General features: G+C 45.7%; 1 protein-coding gene across 2 annotated transcripts in view; it reads right to left on the bottom strand.

The window, feature by feature from the left end:
* The window catches only part of PABPC1L (poly(A) binding protein cytoplasmic 1 like), a 139,891-nt gene that overhangs the window by 100,565 nt on the left and 16,903 nt on the right, over positions 1–22,423 (bottom strand). For both annotated transcript variants that reach the window (XM_077459800.1, XM_077459801.1), the window contains exons 3-4: positions 8,670–8,863; positions 4,599–4,714 (exon numbers count right to left, since the gene is read on the bottom strand). In XM_077459800.1, coding sequence (XP_077315926.1) covers positions 4,599–4,714; positions 8,670–8,863 — 310 coding nt within the window. The remainder of the gene's footprint in view (positions 1–4,598; positions 4,715–8,669; positions 8,864–22,423) is intronic.

The raw sequence follows: 22,423 nt of genomic DNA, 5'->3' as shown, positions 1-22,423 counted from the left end.
TACAGTCTGCAGCTTGTCTGAAGGGATAAAAACATCTCGCTTCTGGAGGACTCAACAGCAAACCCAGGTACTCCAGGTGTTGAGTCAGCACCAACATCGACATCTTTAGGTTCAGCACCCAACTAAACTCCCGGAGAGTCTGCATGGTGATCGCTACATCCTCCCTTAAGTCTGAGGCGGAAGCTGCTCTCAGGAGGTCGTCTAGGTAACCCATGATTGTGACTCCACGTTGCTTTAACAGCGCAGTTTATCAACTTCACTGCAGTTTGAACAGTCAGTGAAGTTGATAAACTGCAGGTGGTCGTTGCTGCGCTTCTGCATGTACATTCTGGACCTCAAGGTAGTCAAATTCGAGGTGGGACCGTATGCTCAATTTCACACTCGAGTCTTGCAGAAGGAGATTTTGTCAAAATGGAACAAATCTCTATTATCCCTGGATTGACAAATTGGGGTGAACCAGTAAGTCAGGGATTCCCTTCTCTGGTGGCTGAGGTCTCTGGCCAGATTGTTTCTTCCTCTCATTTCGACAGTGATCACAACGGACGCCAGCCTGACCGGTTGGGGGGGGGGGGGGGGGGTGCTGAGTGTACAGTCGGCCCAGGTCCTTTGGTCACGGGCAGAATCCCAACTGCCAATCAATGTGCTTGAGCTTCGGGCAATCAATCTCAATATCTCAATTGTTTACCCCCAATAGTTTTTGTTTATTCTGCATTTCAGAAAGGGGCAGAGGGGAGCTTTCATGAATTGGACGCAAAATCTTACTGTTTTGGCAGACTGGAACCATTCTCCCCTTAGGGCACCCATTGGCATAGGATAACTATGGCTGATCTGTTTTCAGGTGGACCAAAGAACTTTGGGCTACTGGGAGGAACAGGGATAATCAGTTGAGAAAATCAGTACGTTGCTCTAGAAAAGTGAATCTGCTTGCACTGCTAATTTCCTCCCCCCTGCCCTCTTCATTGACTAGATCAATGCTCTGCCAAGCCAAAAAATATTGTTCAGTAAACTGCCAGAGTATGACATAATATCTTGGTCCATTTCATAATCCCTACTTATGGCACAGGTGAAAGAACCAGAAAGGTAACCCATGTCTCTTTGTGCCTTACTTCAACTTCTCAGCAGTAGTAATTTAATGTAAAGGCAGTCGGGCGCAACCAATGAACTCTGAACGAAAAAGAGATTGACAATCCTGGAAAGGGAAGGTTTCTGCAACCAAACTTAGTATAGGATCTCTTACCAACAGTGTTGGGCATTGCAAAAAGGTGAGTATTTACAATCTTCTTTCCTGATACAGCTTTTATCCACACCTTGAAGCGGACCTTTAATAATTTTTTCAACTTTCCATTCATTAAATCTTCTGTCCTTGTTGTTTTCACTTTGGATAGTAAAACATTTTTTTTCTGCCAGTAAATACCTTATACAGCCCACTTCCTCTTTCTTGTCTGGTAAAAATGATGACATCATACACAGCTCTCTCTCCTGAGGAAGGGGGGGTGAGAGGGGGATGAGTCATAAGAGGGTCGATGAGAGCTGCATGGCTGGAGGTATGCCTCTGTGTAAATCCAGGAAGTGAACAGGCAGCTGCTTCAGCTGCCCACAGTTAAAATGGATGCAGCCAGACTTAGTGGAAGGAGATTTCTGCAGCATATTTGGCAAGTACAGAATCACAGTATATATAAAATAATATACAAAGTGGTTGGAGGGAAGCTTCAGAATCGCAAACATGTTTTTATTACAAATTATGTGAGTAGACTGCAATTCCTCTTTAATTTAAGCAACAACTTTGCGTTTAAAAGCACAACTTCAGGCAAAAAAAAAAAAAAAAAAAGGGGTGAGGTGAGGAGAATGCTTATACTTGCCCGATCCTTCCTGCCACTGCAAAACGGTGCTCGGTCTTGGTCCGGTGGTGGACTTTTCCTGGTCTATTGAGCCTTTTCTGGGCTTGATGACGTCAGGAACAGTCCACAACTCAAGACCGCAAAAGCGTGGGGATGCCGGACCGGTCTTGTGCTGGGAGGATCAGAGGATTAGATATATCTCCTTTCTCCTCTCCCCTAGATGAAATTGAGCAGTTGGCCCATGCACAGCATAACCCCACTACATTGGAAAACTTATTTGGGCTTTAAGTGGTTATTAGGGTTACTGCTTTCAGTATATCTGGTCTCCCACAGTACACAGAACATGGAAATGCATAGTGCAGAGAGCCTCCAAAGCTATGTACTATCAGCAGATGGGTTGGAGAAAGTGGAAGAAGTGGAGGATCAGAGAAGACAGGATCAAACAGCATTTTTACACAGGTTCCACAGTGGGTATAACAAGCATCCTTTACTGCATATACAGGCTGATTTTACTGTTGTAGGTTTAGGAACACTTTAAAGCAAGGTGAGACTGCAGGGCCTTTTGGCCACAAAACCACAAAAAAATAAAACAGACAAAAATAATAATAATAATAATAATAATAATAAATGCATATATGAAATTGCAGTTTAAAAAAAAATTGTGCGTTTTATTTTTTATGCAAATAAGCCTGTAAAGCACTGCAACCACGGTCAGAGTATGGTGGGTACAATTACATGCTCCTGCAGACTTTTCTTCCAGCTCTTTGTCCATGCTGTGGTACAGGCCATTAACCACTTCCATACCGGGCATAGTCGGGCACTCCTCTCCTACATGTAAAAAGCATCTTTTTCTTGCCAGAAAATTACTCAGAATCCCCAAATTATATTATATTATATTATATTATATTATATTATATATATATATATATATATATATATATATATATATATATATATATATATATATATTTATATATATTTTTTTTTTTAGCAGACACCTTAGGGAATAAATTGGTGGTAGTTGCAACTTTTTATGTTACACAGTATTTGCGCAACAATTTTTCAAACTCTTTCTTTTGGAATCAAAAACAGTTTTCATTAATTAAATAACAGTAAAGTTAGCACAATTTTTTTGTATAATGTAAAAGACGATGTTACGCCGAGTAAATAGATGCCCAACATGTACCGCTTTAAAATTGCGCACACTTGTGGAATGACGCCAAACTTTGGTACTTAAAAATCTCCATAGGTCATCTAGAGTTGCCTTTGACCCCCGCATTCTTTCTGCCCCATCACAAGATTCCGAGCAAGATCTACAGAAGATCCATCCTGCCTCTCCTGCTCACTGCAGCGAAGAGCTGCATCCCCCCTGTTCTGGAAGCAGACCCAGCCGCCGCCAGCAGCCGTCTGGTTAAAAAGAGTAGCCAAAATCAGTACAATGGAGGACTTGGTGGCCACGGAAAGGGGCCTTCATGAGAAATTCCTCAAAAAGTTTTTTTTGGCACAAATTCATATACTCTGAAGAGCATGTTGAACTGGTGACTTGACTACTGAAAGAGTGAGGATGCACTAACTAATGGGCTCCCTGGGGTGGGCTGGGGGTACTGGATGGTAGCTGACCGCCCCTTTTTTTTCTCTTCATTCTTTCCCCTTTCCTAGCTTCTACTTCCCTTAGTAGCTTGACCTCTAGGGTCATACCAACTCTGTACACAATCTGAGTTAACACGATAACCGTAAAAAAAATTGTGCGGGATGCGGAGGCTTCCTAGAGCCTGAAGCCCAATGTATGGATAGTTATACATACGTCTATAATAGTGTGAACAATGTAATGTCCACGCATACGGTCTTGTAAGTTGAAGTGATCCAGTGGATGTTTAACAATACCATGGTCTCTGTATTACCGTCGGTCTTAAATAAATAAATAAAAATCTCCATAGGCGACGCTTTAAATTTTTTACAGGTTAACAGTTTAGAAGTAAAGAGGTCTAGTGCTAGAATTGTTGCTCTCGCTATAAACATACATGGCAACACCTCACATGTGTGGTTTTAACGGTGTTTACATATGCGGGCGCGACTTACATCTGCTTTCGCTTCTGTGAGCGAGCACACGAGGACACTTAAAAAAAAAAAAAAAAAAAAAAGGTATTGTTTATTTTAACTTACGTTTTTTTATTTTGACAAAAAAAAATATATATATATATATATATATATATATATATATATATATATATGTGATCACCTTTATTCCTATTACAAGGAATATAAACAGCCATTGTAATGGGAATGGTGTGCGACAGGTCCTCTTTATGGAGAGATGTGGGGTCTATAAGACATCGGCGGCCCGGACGTGACATCATAACGTTATGCCCAGGACTCCGATGGTCATAGAGATGAGCGGTGACCATCTGGTCACCGGAAATCTCTATGCTCTTCATCCGGCAATGACCGATTCTTTTTTGGAATCCCCGATCGCATGGGAGAACCCGGAGAAGCACCGGTGGGTGGCGGGGGATGCCTGTAAGATCGATCAAGCAGCTGTACTGCCGCTATGATCATTCTTACGGTGCACAGAGTCGCTGGCTGAAAAAGATGATCCGCACTGAAAGGCAATCACGTTATATATGACATCCTTTGGCTGGAAGTGGTTAAGTTAGAGCTGAAGAAGTGCAGTGCACTAATGTTCCACTACAGGCCCGTTTGCTGCAGTGGTAGACAGGTCTTGTGATTTAACAAAACAGTTTGAAAAAGTTTAGTACTCACACTTTTCGGTCATTGAGCAGCATGCCGTTCATTGTTTGTATGGCTCGGGTGGCAGCTTCTTGAGTCTCAAAATGAACAAAACCATAACCTCTTGATCCATTCTCATCACAAACAACCTGTAGAAATAAATACCAACCATGGTACACTGAAACCCGAACTTTGGGGTGCATTGTGGGAGAGCACAACACCTGTTAAGAAAGTGGCCAGGGGCATATCTTGCAAGCACCCAATGTTAGTCAAATTACAACGGCTTCCACCTAATGAAATATCTTAAAGCACAGCCAAAAACCTAAATCTATCGTTACTAGTCCATAGATGTTGTGGTTGCATTAGTATTCACTTTTCAGGCTAAGAAAATTGTCAGCAAGAATGCAGTGCTCTTGTTACTGTCTGTGAGCTGAAAAGAAAGCACAAACATCCTTACTTTCCACGCATAAACTACTAGTCCATCTAGTACGGGGGTCAGCAACCCATCGATCATGGACCACCTATCAACTGCCTGCAAGCGACAGGTAGACCGTAAACAAGTTCCTGCGCCGCCGACCCCGTCTTCTAGCTGCCGGTCCTGTCTCTCTCTCTCCTCCTATCCCTAAGCCTCTTCCGCCACACCTATGTACCGGTCTCTCTCTCCCTCCTGCCTCCTCTGCAGCTGTCATTAGTGAACAGCGGAGACCGGGAGGAAGCACAGCTAGGGATGGAGGAGCAGCCGGCCAAATTAACTTTTTAAGTTAAACCGCAGGTAATTGGTTGCCATGACACAGGGTGGTCCTATGCAACCAATCACTAGCTTGCTAATATGAAGAAGATTGACTCTGCCAGCTCCCGCCCTCTGTCCAAGACTGTGCTGCCTCCACTTTTGAAACAGGTAGGACACTACGCTATGGGAGCCAGAGGTTACAGCTATAGGGGGGGGGGGGGGAAGAGAGAGAGAGAGAGAGAGAGAGAGAGAGAGAGAGAGAGAGAGAGAGAGAGAGAGAGAGAGAGAGAGAGAGAGAGAGAGAGAGAGAGAGAGAGAGAGAGAGAGAGAGAGAGAGAGAGAGAGAGAGAGAGAGAGAGAGAGAGAGAGAGAGAGAGAGAGAGAGAGAGAGAGAGAGAGAGAGAGAGAGAGAGAGAGAGAGAGAGAGAGAGAGAGAGAGAGAGAGAGAGAGAGAGAGAGAGAGAGATGAAGGGGGCAGGGGAAATAGTTATGGGCAGGATCACCCCCATAGCAGGGTCCTCTACCACCCCTTCACATCACCCCCCACAGCACAACCCACTCCTGGACCCCTGCATTTCCAGCGCGACCCACTCCTGGACCCCTGCATTCCCAGCGCGACCCACTCCTGGACCCCTGCATTCCCAGCGCGACCCACTCCTGGACCCCTGCATTCCCAGCGCGACCCACTCCTGGACCCTGCATTCCCAGCGCAACGCACTCCTGGACCCTGCATTCCCAGCGCAACGCACTCCTGGACCCTGCATTCCCAGCAGGGGGCGGGGGGATCTTTGATCTGTTCAAATAGACCTCCATCTCTCACAGGTTGCTTACCCCTGATCTAGTACCATCAACCACCATATAAAAGATGAACAAAGGCAAGCATGTTTGATGTCCAACCTTTGTGGCTGCCGCCATAGATTCAGGGGAGAAATAAGTGCAGCCATGAAGGCACTGGAAGCATGTTATTCACAGGATCACTCAGTGAAAATAAAGGGAAGGAGCTTAATGCAGCCACTACATCTAAGAACTGCTGAGGAGCAATATATATTACAGGATTTGATTTTGGGTTTAGCTACTCTTTAAAGTGGGAGTAAACTCCCATGTATGTTTTTCACCTATAGGTACTGTAAATATCTCCTAAATGTGCACCATTTAGGAGATATTTAAATTTAGATGCATCCGACTAAGTCTTCGGCACATGCACTGTGAAAGAACTCCTTCAGAGCCATGCCATAAACAGCAACTTCTGCACGCCTTCAGTAGTGACAGCGCGCCACTGGAGGGCTTTTTCAGAGAAGTCTGTCATAATGTGCTAGCATGCGATGATAGAGGATAGCATGTAGCTAGATAAAAATGAAAATGATAAAAGTAAATAAAAAATAAATAAAAAATAAATTAAAAAAAAAAGAAGTTAGGTTCTGAAGACAGTTCTGATTTATTTTTCTCAATTTTAGTTATTGTAAGAATACACATTACACAGGTAATTGGAACTGGCAAGTCATACACATCACAGAAGCCCTCATCCCCTTTTCCTCTGAAGTCAGACTTAAAGAGGAAGTAAACCCTGATGAGTTTACTTCCTCTTTCATTCCCTGCAAAGGCAAAACATAATGGACTACTATGCATCGCATAGTAGCCCATTATGTGTCACTTACCTGACACAGGAGACAGCGAAGTCACCGCTGTCCCCTGTAGTCCGGCGCATCCATCTTCTCAGTGGGGTCTCGTAGCTCCACCACTGTCATTCGGCGAAGCCGCGATGGCGTTACTCCCGCGCATGCGCACGGGAGCCGAGACGCGCGGCATCTTCGTCATCGACGATGCCACGCTCAGTGCGCCTGCGCGCCGTTGTCTACGCGCCGTAGACAGTGGTGCCCGTCTTGGGGCAAATATCTCCTCAACAGTATAGGTTTGGGAGATATTTCTTGGACCTACAGGTAAGCCTTAATCTAGATCAAAGTGGTTTGTAAGGGTTTACAACCACTTTAACTGTTCTGTATCCTGACACCCACCCACACACACTGTTAATAATAAAACTACATTTTAAAATAATTTTTTTTAATAAAGTCTTTGGGCTGGGGGGGCCCCCTCTGATAGGGGGGCCCGGGGCAATTTCCCCTTTTGATAAACCCACCACAGATACCCACCACTAGAAAAACATGTAGGCTTCTATTACTGACTTCTTGTTGGAAATGCTAGGTGCTTGACAGTGATAATGTGCAAAGATCTAGATCAATGACCTGGCACAGGCATCCATCAAGAAAGATCAAAAGTGAATTTGGAGCGCCTGGCCTGCATACTTACTGCAGGTTAGTAATTCTGAAGTCTTTGAGTCAGCATGGCACTTAGAATCTTCACAATGGCAGCCTTCATATTTCTTTTTACTAAGGTTTCCTTATAGAAATGTTGAAAGGCCAACTTCACTCAAGGATTAGATCTTAATAGAACATGGTTACTATGAAGGTGAATCCCATGTTGGGTTCCTAGACCTAATGCCGCGTACACACGACCGGACTTAGGTCCGACAGACTTTCGATGGAGTTCTGACAGAGTTCTGACGGACTTTCCGAATGAACGGACTTGGCCACACACAATCACACCAAAGTCCGACGGATTTGAACGTGATGACGTACGACCGGACTAGAATAAGGAAGTTCATAGCCAGTAGCCAATAGCTGCCCTAGCGTCAGTTTTTGTCCGTCGGACTAGCATACACACGAGCGGATTTCTCGGTAGGAACTGGGTCCGGCGGAAAAAATTTGAAACATGTTCCATTTCTAAAGTCTGTCAGACTTTTGCAAATCAAAAGTCCGCTGCATCCCACACACGATCGAATAGTCTGCCGGAATTGTTCCGTCGGACCTTTGATGTTGAAAAGTCCGGTCGTGTGTACGCGGTATTAGACTGCATTGTCTCCCAAGAAATTATAGCTCCATTCAACTGAATCAGTAATCTCATGGCTATATATATATATATATATATATACACATATATATATATATACATACATATATATATATACACACACACACACACACACACACACACACACACACACACACACACACACACACACACACACACACACACACACACATACATACACACACACACACACTAGTGTCAGATTATCACATAGGATTTCCAATAATGCACAATAAACTATTGGCGAGTCCAGTAATAAAACAGTGACATCTTTATCCTATGTGGAAGAAGACACAGTCACCAACAACTGCTGGAAAACCTTGGCCTTGGAGCGTTTGATATTACCAAGCTCTAAAGCAATTGAACTTGCAGGAGAGTTGCAAAAAAATCATGTAAACTGCAGCACTATACAAAATGCACAAACATTTGAAACAAAATAAGTCACTTACTTTACACGACAAAATGTTTCCAAATGCTGAAAATGTATCATACAATGCTTTGTTATCAATTGAGTCATCAAGGTTTTTGATGAAGACATTTCCTACTCCAGATCTCCGAAGGCCAGGATCTCTCTGAGACCACATAATACGGATTGGTCTACCTTTAATCACTTCAAAGTTCATAGTGTCTAAAGCCCGTTCAGCTGTGAAGAGTTATCACAAGAAAGGAAAAACGTTCAATGGAAGATTCAAAGTTTGGCTCATTGAATCGCTCTATACACTATTTGCTACATTAATGTTCTTGCCTACTTAACAGATTTATCACATGCTACATTATCCATTTTTTAAGGTATTCTGTATATGAAAATCAATTCACCTTGCCAACTCTGATAGCAGTAAGGAGTCATCATGCAGGTCTCGGTTTAGAATAGCCCCGGTTTAGGACCTTAATTACTATCTAAACTTGCTTAGAACTTCACCTGCTGACTGCAAATGGTAAATAAGATTTTTTATTTTTTTTATTTTTTTTAAGCCAAAAGGATTTGAGTTTTTTTACGGTGATCTACATCAAACTTTTGCATAAAACATGGGTATACAAATACAGCAAACAAAAAAGGGGTTTAGAAAACCCCCCAATGTCTGAGGCAATAAGATTTTTGCACTTGCTGTCAAATCTTTTTCCTGAGGTCCATAGAGGGACCCACCAAGAAAGATAGTAATTCTTAGACATAAAACTAAACTGATTCTTTTCTGAAGTTCTGGCCCACAGAAAAAAAATAAAATAAAAAAAATAAAGTTTAGTTGCCCTGGATAACCCCTGCCTCCAACTATCATGCATGTGTGCAAGCATTACATAAGGCAATTAACACAGAGGAGGAGTGGAATCTTTAGTTCCGCTGTAACCTATAGTGAGCAAGCAGGCAGTTCATGCAACTTCTTTTCTGCAATAAACTACACCAACCTGTCTACTCACAGCGACCCCCAGACTGTAAACTGAGCTGCCCAGCTCAGCTTACAGTGGCTGGCCGAATTTGTGTGCCAGAATAACTAGCTCCTGCTCCTGAAGGGTGACAACATCTGGCGCCGGCCAAAGTAGAGGACCAAAAAATGGAATTACGTACGGTAATGTCCTTTTCCAGGAGTCTTTCAGGACAGCCACCTTTGAGAGACACTGGCTCCTCCCCTCTTAGGAAACACCGCCTTCATTTTCATGATTTAAGCCTCCTCCTCCCTTCGTTCCTCAGTTCTTCCAGAGTACCTCCGGCCAACTGGGGAGACACAAGAACACGTCAAATAAACAAACTTTTAAGTCTTACCTGACAGCCTCATGTAATGAGTTCCCGATGATCTGCAAAAAACTTGGGTGGGAACCGGTGCTGTCCTGAAAGACTCCTGGAAAAGGACATTACCGTACGTAATTCCATTTTTCCCCAATCGTCTTTCAGGACAGCCACCTTTGAGAGGATAAGCGAGTACCCTGTCTTAGGGTGGGACCTACTGCTTGCAGCACCTTGTGACCAAAGGGCTTGGTCTTTGGCTGAGAGAAGATCCAATCTATAGCGCTTCACGAACGTAGAAAACTTGAACCACGTTGCGGCTCTACAGATCTGTTCAGGAGACACACCAGCCCACATTGTCTGCGGAGTTACCGCTGTCCTGGCTGAGTGTGCTTTAATTCTAACTGGAGGCTTTAATACCCCAACCGCGCAAGTCTGCCCAATGGCTGACCTTAATCATTTGGTTAGCGTACGTCTAAAGGCTTTGGAACCCTTCCTAGCCCCTGGAAGTAACACCAAAGGTAAATCAGACTTCCTGAACTGGCTTTGTGTAACCAAAATAATGAAGGACACGTCCAATAAGATGTGTTCCTGTTCGCTCACTGGTTTTGAACGAAAAATAGGCAGCATAATCTCTCGGACTCTCTGAGGATTAGAGACTACCATTAGGTAAAAAGGCCAGAATGGTCTTAAAAACTGAATGGTCTGGAAAGGGAGTGCCTCAACAGAAAGGGTTTCGAGTTTACTCACTTTCCTTGCCGCAGTGATCGCCACAAAAAAACACAGTTTTGAGAGTGATCAACCATAACCAGCCAGATTCCAATTGCTGAAAAAGGTTCCTTTGTGGGAACCTGTAAAACTAATGAGTGACCCCGACTGGGAAGGGGGCGACCAAAGGCTTGGTCTTTGCCTACTTAAGGCTCTAAGAACCTTACTATACCAAGGTCTGATGTTAGATGCCCTTCCAGGAATACGCTAAAAGCGAAAACCTGACTCTTCAATGTTTATGGGGCTAAACCTTTATCTGCCCCTGACTGCAGGAACTCTAGAACGGCTACGAGGCTGTGCACATTGAAGGAGTTCTCTGAGCATCAGCTGTTGAACCGTCTCCATACCTTCAAGAAAATGGTCTGAGTTTCTATTTACCTGCAATTCAGAAGAGTGGCTATTAAACAGTCTGAGACCTCTTTGCCCTTCAGCAATTCCTTCTCAGTAGCCAAGCTGCAAGAATCCACCTGGGGACCGCAGACTGGACCCTGGGAGAAGGGACACTCCGAGACCGGGAAAACCCGGGGGGGGGGGGGGGGGGGGTTCCACTGACAGGCCCTTCAGAATGGAGAACCACGGCCTCCTGGGCCCAAGAGGTGTGATTAGAAAATAGGTAGTAATCTCCACCTGAAAACTTCCCTGACCCTGCAGGAATCAGAACGGGAGGGGAGAAAGCATAGCACTTAGAGAAACCCTAACTCTGTGCTTTAGTGTGTCTGCTCCCGACCTCCCATCTCCCCTGTTCATGGAACAGGAGATGGCTTCCTTTGCGTTTTCCCTTGAGAAAAAGAGAGGTCTATCCAAGGAATCCCCCAACTCTGGGTGATCCATTCGAAGAACCTCCTGCTTGAGAACCTGGTTGCTCTGAGGAAATCTAATATCAGGATTTGCTCTCCTTCAAAACAGATCACTGAAAAGACAGGATTTTAATATTCGGCCCATCTGAGGATGGCCTTCGCTAGGACCCATAAGGATCCGCTCCAGGAGTCCCCATCCTGTCGACGCAAGCCACTGCCAAGGGATTGTTTCCATGACTCTTACATGAAGTCTCCAGAGAACTCTGAGAGGTCCTGAGAACCAGATCTACTGTTCTCAACTCCCTCCAATTTGAGGATCTCTTAGATTCCTTCCTCTCCCAGGTACCCTGTACCAAACAGGAGTCTAGGTGTGTACCCCAACCTAAGCCGTTCGTATCGGTTGTAACCACCCTGGATACTGGGAAACTCCATTCTAGGTCTTGTAACAAACGTGCTCCCTTTCCCAAAGGGACCTCTTTACCTGAGTTGGAACCAAAGAGTCCCAAGACCCCTGACTGTGGTCCCAAAGCTTCAAGATGAATAGTTTACAGAGGACGGTAACATGACCCCGTCCACTGAACTGCTAGGAGCGTGGCTGTCAGTAAACTCAACCTGCCTGAGTTTTTTGACGGTTGCCCTGGAGAAACAACAGTGCTCTGTCTATCTTCTGGATCTTCTCCAAGGAGGGAAGACCTTTTGTTCTGTTGAGCCCAGCACCTACCCCAGGAAGGTGACCCCCTGGTAAGGAATTTAAGTTGGGTTTCTCTAGGTTCAGAGGCCAACCCAGGCTCACTAACAGGTCTTTTGTTACCTGTTGATCCCAAATCGACTGCGTCAGAGAAGGTACAAACCGGAGAAGATCTTCAGGACACACGATCACCGAGACTCCCCTGAGACGCAGGAATGCCAGAACTTCTACCATCACTTTGGTGAAGATAGGAGGAGGAAAGGGATAGCCCAAAAGGGAAGTGCTTTGAACTGAATGTGTAGCACCCCTACAGAAGCCATCACTGCCAGCCTAAGGAAACGCTGGTGGTTCTCTGCAATGGGAATATGCAGGTATGCATCCATACTATCCATGCCCTGAAACAGTTTTGGTGGAAGAGGTGCCCTCACCCAGTGACCAAAACCAACGAAAGCCATCTGTAGGTGACTAAGACACACAGACGTTTCAGGTTCAGGATGAGCCTGAACTTTTTTCCCAAAGGCTTGTGAACCAAAAAAAAAAAAAATGTGAGAATAGGAGCCCTTTCTATATATCCTGCTGGGACCTGTATTACCACTTCCTGTTCCTCTAACTCCTGAAGAGGAAAGAAGGGCACATTTTGGCAGCTCAGTGACAAGGAGTCTCGAAAGAGGAGAGCTCCGAAAACTCCAAACGGTAACCTCTTACGATGATCCCCAACACAAACTGATTGGAGGTGATCATCTCCCACTGGGGGAGGAAGGCCCCTTTTTTACTGCTCCCCATATTTCTTCTTAAGGGGAAAGGCCTTTTTCTTATCAGCCGTGCGATCTAGCACTGCTTCAAGACCTGGCCCAAACAGCAGTAAACAGTAGCAGTAACAGCAGTCTCCTATAAAAAGGATTCCAGAGCTTTGCTTTGGACGCCTTGTCCCCCTGCCATGTCTTCAGCCTTAAGGCCCTCCAGGCTGAGTTGGCCAGAGCCGAGGACCTTGCATACATTCGCATGGATTGAGCCGAAGCACCCGCAGTGTATGCTGACTCCTTAAGCACCATGGGAGAGGAGGATAGAAAAGTCTCCTCTGCCGTCATTGCTTCATGCATTAATCTGGATAAGCCAACACTTCATATTACGAGCCACCACTGTGGCTGCTATGTCAGGCTTAAAGATTTTCTTATGATAAATCCCAGGCATCCTTCAGAAGTGAATCCATCCAACAGCAGGTTTCCTGTAAAAAAGGATTACACAGAGCTTTTGCCTTGGACGCCTTGACCCCCTGCCATGTCTTCAGCCTTGAGGCCCTCCAGGCTGAGTTGGTCAGAGCCGAAGATCTTGCATACATTCGCCTGGATTGAATCGAAGCAGCGTATGCCAACACCTTAAGCAGCATGGGAAAGGAGGATAGAAAGCCTCCTCTGCCGTCATTGCTTCATGCATTAATCTGGCTAAGCCGACACTTCATATTATGAGCCACCACTGTGGCCGCTATGGCAGGCTTAGATATTTTCTTAAGAGAAAAAGCCCATGCATCCTTCAGAAGTGAGTCCATCATTTCAAACATATGGTCTGAAAGTATTCCCATGTCCCTGAGGACAGGTCAGTATGCCTGGACGTCTGAAGAAAGGTAGTCTCTAACCTGGGAGATTCTATTCCAGACAAGAGCTTCCTCTTCCGCCCAAGAAAAAAACCTTTGCTTTAAAGCACCAGAAAAGAAAGGTTTTCCTTCGGGACCCCGCCATCCTGATGGCATCGATCAAGACATCATGAACCGGGAACACCCGCTTCCCCCAGGTCCTAGTACATCTGATCATGGGGTGACAATGCCTTCTTCCTAAAGTGGTATGAATAGCTCTCAAGAGCTTATCCACTTCATCCAGGGGGAAGTTCATATCGAGGGGTTCTTTTGGGTTCCCCACCCAAGCCCTCACCTTTATCAGATTCCCTTGGGAGTCTGAGACGGCACTGTCAACTTCTTCCTCAACTTCCTCTCTGGAACCCTCTAGACTCTCCCTTAACCTGCAGGAGGAACATCCATCGGGTTAGGTGGAACACTCTGCTGTGCTGGTGAAAGAGTGCTCTGGAGCTGAGGCCACTGTAACCTTCACAGAAGCCGCCAGATATGCACCGTGTTCTGCTGCCTGTTTCCTGATGGCGCTCAAACAGGGACCTGAACCCTCTGAGGCCACTGGAACCTTTTTTAGGTTAAAGGTCTGACTGAGCTATCCGGTGCTTCAATACACTCTTTACCAAGTGCCTTTGAACCAGGGATTCCCCCAAAGAGGTTCTATATGAAGGACGCTCCCTCCTAGAACCAAGGGGAGACTTGCTCATGTCCTTCAGAGACCTAGAGATAAAAGAGCAGCATAAAATCCTAAAAAAAGAAACACCAGCACTACTTAAGAGGACCACCGGGAGTGCCCTCCCCTAGGATCAATCTCCATCTGGATCCCAGACGCACTGCCCTTCCCCCCGACCACCTAGGGGGAAAAAACACCAGTGGAGCTACTGGTTGTAAGGTAAGGGAACCCCTCGCCAGGGCTTTTACCTTTGAGTGGCTGGTGCCGTTACTCCTGGAGCTCCCGAAGCCACTGCTTTGGACATTCTCCTGTTGAGGAAGAGTGGTACGAACGTGCCTCCAACAGCTACCTGTGCAACTGTAGAAAGAGAGGCTGCACCAGCCGAACGCTAGGTTCCCCTCCACGTGCCGCGTCCGGAACCGGAAGACGCGGATCCAACGAAGAGGCCCGCCCCCACCGGAATTGACGTCGCCCGCCAACCGGTCCGGCCTCTGGCTCCCAGCCGACTGGATACACAGGGGGGCCTTGGACGTCCTCGTTGCAGCGCCCCACTGGGCGAAACGCAGGGATGAACCTCCCCAAAAACTTCCTGCTTTCCCCAAGCGAAGATTGGAGTGCGTATAGAGAAAAAGGTCAGTCAAAAGTTCAGCTTCCCCAGCCGACCGGACTGCCTGTTCCGTTAAAACACCCGCGAGTGAACGGACGGACGACCCTGTAAAACTTCCTGCTTTCCCCAAGCGAAGTTTAGGGTGTATAGACAGTACGAACGCTTCAGCTCCCCGCTGATCCGACTGTCAAGGGCCGACCGATAGACGGTCGGGTAACCGAGTGGGGCCGGGGCTCCGCTCGGATAGCTTCAGTCTCACCAACCGAATTCAGCTAAGGTTCCTTAGCGATGTCTCCCCACCGGAGGAAACACCATAACTGAGGAACGAAGGGAGGAGGAGGCTTAAATCATGAAAATGAAGGCGGTGTTTCCTAAGAGGGGAGGAGCCAGTGTCTCTCAAAGGTGGCTGTCCTGAAAGACGATTGGGGAAAAAAGGCACATAGGAGAAGAGGTCAGTAACAGGCTGGGGCGCTGTACAGAGGTCAGTAACAGGCTGGGGCGCTGTACAGAGGTCAGTAACAGGCTGTGTAGAGAGGTCAGCAATATGAACCGCAGTGTATAGAGATCAGTATGGTAGAGGACAGGGGTGATCAGGTCAGAGGTTAGAAGGACAGAGAAAAGAGTCAGAAGGGTATGGTGTAGATGGGTCAGGAGGGCGGCACAGTGCAGGGAGTTCAGGAGGACACGTTGCTGAGGAAGTAATGCAGTGAGGTCAGGAGGAAAAGCAACTGAGGGGTCAGGCAGGTATGGTATTTGGGGGGAGGGTTTCATGAGGGCACAGACATTCTTTGTGCAGAGTGACACAGGGAAGCTGCAATGGTAGAGGCTGCACGTTCTGGCACTGATCCGACAGTCCTCCTCTCACACGATATCACTTGCATGTGCCTTGGATTCTGAGAGGTTCAGCAGGGAAGCACGCAGTACACACAGTGGAGGAACTCAGAAGAGCCCAAACCCGACAGGGCTATTTCTGAGGTTTGCCCCACCCTGCAGCCGCATGTATGCAAAAGGCGAGGGCTACATCTGCAGCCTAGGATTGGTGGAGCATGCACCTGAGCCACTTTGCAGCTGTGGAAGAGAGCACAGCAATTCCGGGACGTGTTTGCGATCTGTTATCCACCGGTAATCGACGGGTAAATCACGATTGACGGGTTGCTGATCCCGGTATGATCCTTTTAGTTGAACGTCAAGAAAATGTTCTATTGCAAGTACAAAAAATAATTTTCCTTACTGAGGAACATGGGAAGGTTTATAACATTTAGACATTTTGAATGTCCTAAAGCATTCCAACTGAGGGGTGAGCAACAGCCCCTGAGAAAGCCAACGGATGTAGGAATTTTACAAGAAGGGTGGGAGGATCTTAAAAGGGGCAATAAATACCAGGAGTGTGTTGTGCGTAGTTCAGGGATGTGCTATGCACAGGGGTGCAATATGTACAGAATGCAAGGTTTAGGAGTATGCTATGCTCAGTGTGCAGGGTTCCGGCTGTAAAAAGCCCGGGTGCAAGGGCCACTTGAAATGGCCTGGCTGGCCAGATTCAGCCTTGGGGCCTTATGTTTGACACATATGCCATAGAGGAAAGGTTTTACATACCGAATGTATTGGGAAGTGACAGCTCTAAAGTGCCTGGAACAGAAGGCTTATTCCATTGCAAGGTATAATGCACTGCTTCAAAGGATAAAGAACTCCTTGCAAAGCCAAGTCAAATGGAACTTGCTGAAATACAGGCTTTTAAAGGGGGAGGCCATGAAGACTCAGAGATGGTAATAAGAACCTTGAACACGTTTAGAATACTTTAGGATAAAAACTGGTATGAGTTGTGGAGGGTGCCAAGTACTAAGAGCCCCTGCCAGCAAACTGCTGTATTATTTCTGCACAAAGCAGTAAAAAATCCGAAGTGGACATTTAAGGTCTTGCGATCATATGGGAGGGTGCAGTCATGGATTGTGGAGCTGTACAAGACACCAATGAGGGTGACCCCATAATATGGGTCCCAGTAAGTATAATGTACTTGTTGGCCTTTTCTGGGAAGACAATTACAGTGAGGGAAAAAAGTATTTGCTCCCCTGATGATTTTGTACATTTGCCCACTGACAAAGAAATGATCAGTCTACAAAAATATCCCAGAAAAACGCATTTCAAAAAAGTTATAAAATTGATTTGCATTTTAATGAGTGAAATAAGTATTTGACCCCTTCTCAAAACATGGACTTAGTACTTGGTGGCAAAACCCTTGTTGGCAATCACAGAGGGCAGACATTTATTGTAGTTGGCCTTTAGGTTTGCATACATTTTAGGAGGGATTTTGTCCCACTCCTTCTTGTAGATCAAGTCATTAAGGTTTTGAGGCTGACGTTTGATAATTCAAACCTTCAGCTCGCTCCACATATTTTCTATCAGATTAAAGTCTGGAGACTGGTTAGGCCACTCCAGGACCGTATTGTGCTGCTTCTTAAGCCACTCCTTTGTTGCCTTGGCTGTGTGTTTTGGGTCATTGTCATGCTGGAATACCCATCAATGACCCATTTTCAATGCCCTAGCTGAGGAAAGCAGGTTCTCACAAAAGATTTGATGGTGCATGGCCACATCCATCGTTCCTTTGATAGAGTGAAGTTGATGGTGGGGATGGTGTTCTTGGGGGTCATAGGCAGCATTCCTCCTCATCCAAACACGGTGAGTTGAGTTGATGCCAAAGACCTCGATTTTGGTCCCATCTGACCACAACACATTCACCCAATTCTCCTCTGAATTATTTAGAAGTCCATTTGCAAACTTCAGATGGGGCTGTACATGCGCTCCCTTTGGCAGAGGGATCTTGCGGGCGTTGCAGGATTTCAGTCCTTCGCGGCGTAGTGTGTTACTAATTGTTTTCTTGGTGACTATGGTCTCTGCTGCCTTGAGATCACTGATAAGATTCTCCCGTGTAGTTCTGGGCTGATTCCTCACCGTTCTCACAATCATTGAAACGCCACGAGGTGAGATCTTGCAAGGAGCCCCAGAACAGAGGGAGATTGACAACTTTGTGTTTCTTCCATTTGCAAATAATCACACCAACTGTTACCCTCTCACCAAGCCATTTGGTGATGGTCTTGTAGCCCATTCCAGCCTCGTGTAGGTCTATAATCTTGTCCCTGACATCCTTGGACAGCTCTTTGGTCTTGGCATGGTGGAGAGACTGGAATCTGATTGATTGCTTCTGTGGACAGGTGTCTTTTATACAGGTAACAAGCTGAGATTAGGAGCACTCCTTTTAAGAGAGTGCTCCTAATCTCAGCTTGTTACCTGTATAAAAAAAATAATAATAATAAAGACACCTGGGAGCCAGAAATCTTGCTGATCGATAGGGATAAAATACTTATTTCACTCATTAAAATGCAAATCAATTTATAACTTTGTTAAAATGTGTTTTTCTGGATATTTGTTATTCTGTCTCTCACTGTTAAAGTAAACCAACCATTAAAATTATAGACTGATCATTTCTTTGTCAGTGGGCAAATGTACAAAATCAGCAGGGGATCAAATACAGTGGGGGGGGGGGGGAGGGAGTCCCCACCCCCAGAAATGGAGGAATATGGGCAGAGGTCACCTGTTGCTGCAGATGTTTTTGAAAAGCAATTGCAAGTGAGTGAAAGCCTTGTGTACTCACAAACCTAAAAGGGAGGCTAGTGCTGATGAGCATCTCAGGAGGTCACAAAGTCACTGTAGGTGGGCAGTGGAAGGGAAGCCTAGACTGGATGGTCCACAATGTGCTTCAGAAGTAGGAGCAGCAACAGGAACATGCTTCCTCTAGGCTAAAAGGTAGGAGAAAGTCAAAATAGTGCGTGCAACTGAATTTTTTCAAAATGGCACCCGATGGTACCAATTTTGAGGTTGCTCTCAGTACTGCAGCCTTGCTGGCCTTACTCAATGTTGAAGTCCTCAGAGACTGGGTCATACAAGAGGCTGTCATGGCTCTAAACCAGAGAAATGCTTTTGCTGCTTAATTACAGTAAACAAAGGACTGCAAAAAAGGCAAAAATACAAAAAATAAAAAGTTCCTCCAAAAACAGCATAAAAAACACAACAACCGTGAGCCAAGCATTTGGCTTGTGGTTACGGTGTGCTCCCTCTGAAAATGGGCAAGTTTGACAGGCAGCATGTGTAATGTTCCACAGGCTGTAATGTTAGCATTTGGGTGTGCGGCCGATGCAGCTCAACCACCAGTTTTTACCATATCTCCCACCACCAGCCCCTGTGAAAGAGTCATTAAAGAGGAAGTAAACCCCTTCAAACCACTTTGACCTACAGGTAAGCCTAGATTAAGGCTTACCTGTAGGTCCAAGCAATATCTCCTAAACCTATATGGTTTAGGAGATATTTGCCCGAAAATGGGCACCGCTGTCTACGGCGCATGCGCCGTAGACAGCGGCGCGCAAGCGCACTAAATGCGGCAAGTGCAAGAATGGATTTGCCTAATTTGTCGACTCCCGTGCGCATGCGTGGGAGTGACGTAATCGCGGCTTCGCGAATGGCAGCGTCGGAGCTGCGAGACGCGACTCCCGTGCGCATGCGCGGGAGTGACGTCATCGCGGCTTCGCCGCTGTCATTGGTCGGAGCTGCGAGACGCCACCAGCAAGATGGACGCGGCGGACTACAGGGATCAGCGGCGACTTCGCTGGCTCCTGTGTCAGGTAAGTGACACATAATGAGCTACTATGCGATGCATAGTAGTCCATTATGCTTTACCTTTGCAGGGAAAAAAAGAGGAAGTAAACCCATCAGGGTTTACTTCCTCTTTAAGAAAACAGTAAAGAAAAAAAAATTAATAGGTAAACACAAAAAAGTATTTTCTAGACAACGCCTTCTGGTGTGTGCTCTTAGGTGGGACTTCTATTTTTGAAAATGAAAAGTTTAATGTAATTTTCTTTGCTCAACGGGCAAATCTAGAAACACTGAAAAATACTAGATCCTTACCAAAAACCAACTAATAGGACTTTAAAAAGGTACCGCTAAACATATAATAAAATAAAAAACACATTTTTTATTGGACAAAAACCTTAAAAAGTTTAACAATGAAAAAAAAAAAAAAACACTCAAAGTCCATAGGTGTCAAAAGAAAACTGCAGTTGTAAAGATCGACAAGTTATGAAACACATTCCCAAAGAGTTCAAACTCTGCCATAGATTTACAATGTACATGGACCAGAAAAGCAGGACCGCGACCGCCCCCATTCAATATTATGCTGGTGGGGTAACATCTATATTAACCTTGGAGGCGATCCCCTGGACTTTGAATCCCCCGACTAGTCAAGGGAGTTTATATATTTCCCTCCATCTAAAATTATACATCTAAGTATTGGGTTGGTCTTGGTCCCGCTTTCCTGGTTCACACTGCATGTACATTGTAAATCTCTGACACAGTTCTTCCTGAGAAAGTCCTAATCTACCTCTTCCTACTCCGCGGTGATGTTCGGTCTTCTCTCTTCCGTGTGGCATCTTCTGGGGAATGGGGCGCTGTGTGTTCTGGGAACTGTGTGTCGCATGCGCAATAGGAAACAGGCAGTGAAGCCGCAAAGCTCCACTGCCTGTTTCCCTTAGCTGGAATGGCGGCGCCGGGACCCGAGAGCCAAGGGATGGGTCAGCCTCGGGCAGCCGACATCACGGGCGCCCTGGACAGGTAAGTCTGCTTATTAAAAGTCAGCAGCTACAGTGTTTGTTTTTTAAGCCGGCCCTCCTCTTTAAGGTTTCTTGGCTGTCACTTGGTAACTAGAAGTTTCAGCTCTCACCAGCCTGGAGACTGGCTAGGTCACTCGATGACCTTAATGTGCTTCTTGAGCCACTCCTTTGTTGCCTTTGCGGTATGTTTTGGGTCATTATCATGCTGGAAGACCCATCCATGACCCACCCCCAGTGTTCTGGCCAATACATGGCTCTGTCCATTGGCCTCTCAATGCAGCGAAGTTGGCCTGTACCTTTGGCAGAGAAACAGCCCCAAAGCATAGTTTTTCCACCACTGTGCCTGACTGTAAGGATGGTGTACTTAGGATCATAGTCTGCATTTTTCTTCTTACAAACACAGCGAGTCAAGTTAATGCCAAAGAGCTCAATTTTGGTCTAATCTGACCACAACACTTTCTCCCAATCATTCTCTAAATTAATTTAGATGATTGGCAAACTTCAGATGGAGCTGTACGTGTGCGTTCTTGAAGAGGGGGGCTTGCCGTGTTTGGAGGAAGAAAAATGCTGACTATGACCCTAAGAACACCATCCCTACAGGCAAGCATGGAGGTGGAAACATTATGCTTTGGGGCTGTTTCTCTGCTAATGTTCCAGGCTGACTTTGCCGCATTGAGGGGCCAATGGACGGGGCCATACATTTTAAAATCTTGGATGAGAACCTTCTTCCCTCAGCCAGAACACTGAAGATGGGTCATGGATGGGTCTTTCAGAATGACAATGGACCAAAACATACCACCAGGACAACAAAGGAGTGGCTCAAGAAAAAGCACATTAGGAAAAAAAAAAAAAAAAAGAAGACCTTGCCAATCTCCAGACCTTAATCCTATAGAAAATGTACAAAGGGAGCTGAAACTTCGAATTGCAAACTTCGAAACGAAAAGCTAAGCGAAACCTTAAAGTGTTACCTAACCCACAACAGTAAAAACAGGAGCTTTATAACAGCTTACCTGTAAAATCCTTTTCTTTGAAGTACATCACGGGACACAGAGCCATAGTAGTTACTAAGTGGGTTATAGGCCACCTTCAGGTGATGGACACTGGCACGCCCTAAAGACAAAAAGTGCACTCCCTATATAACCCCTCCCACTACTGGGAGTACCTAAGTTTTGTAGCAAAAGCAATACATGTGTATACCAAAGAAGGGGGACCTCTGTGTCCCGTGATGTACTTCAAAGAAAAGGATTTTACAGGTAAGCTGTTATAAAAAAATCCTATTTTCTTATCGTACATCATGATACACATAGCCATAGTAGTTACTATGTGGGATGTGTCCCATAGCAACGGCAACTGAAGGGAGGGAGACACAACAAAACTAGGGCACCAAGAGACTAGAGGATTCATACTGCAGCCTGCGGTACACTGCGCCCAAAGGCGATATCCTCATGACCTTTTACATCTATTTGGTAGAATCTGATAAATATATGGACTGAAGACCAAGTTGTGGCCTTGCAGATCTGAGCCATGGAGGCCTGGTGATGCACTGCCCAAGAAGCATTAACAGCCCTGGTGGAGTGTGCTTTAAAATGAGGAACTTTCCTCTTTAAACTAAGCCTGAACTATCACTTGATGAATCCATTTGGAAATAGTAGATTTTGATGCTGCCTGTCCTCTTTTA

The sequence above is a fragment of the Lithobates pipiens genome, unplaced genomic scaffold, assembly GCF_037356315.1.
Source record: "Lithobates pipiens isolate NorthernLeopardFrog02 unplaced genomic scaffold, aLitPip1_a1.2 Scaffold_28, whole genome shotgun sequence".
Taxonomy (NCBI): domain Eukaryota; kingdom Metazoa; phylum Chordata; class Amphibia; order Anura; family Ranidae; genus Lithobates; species Lithobates pipiens.
This window is presented reverse-complemented; position numbering and strand designations above follow the sequence as displayed.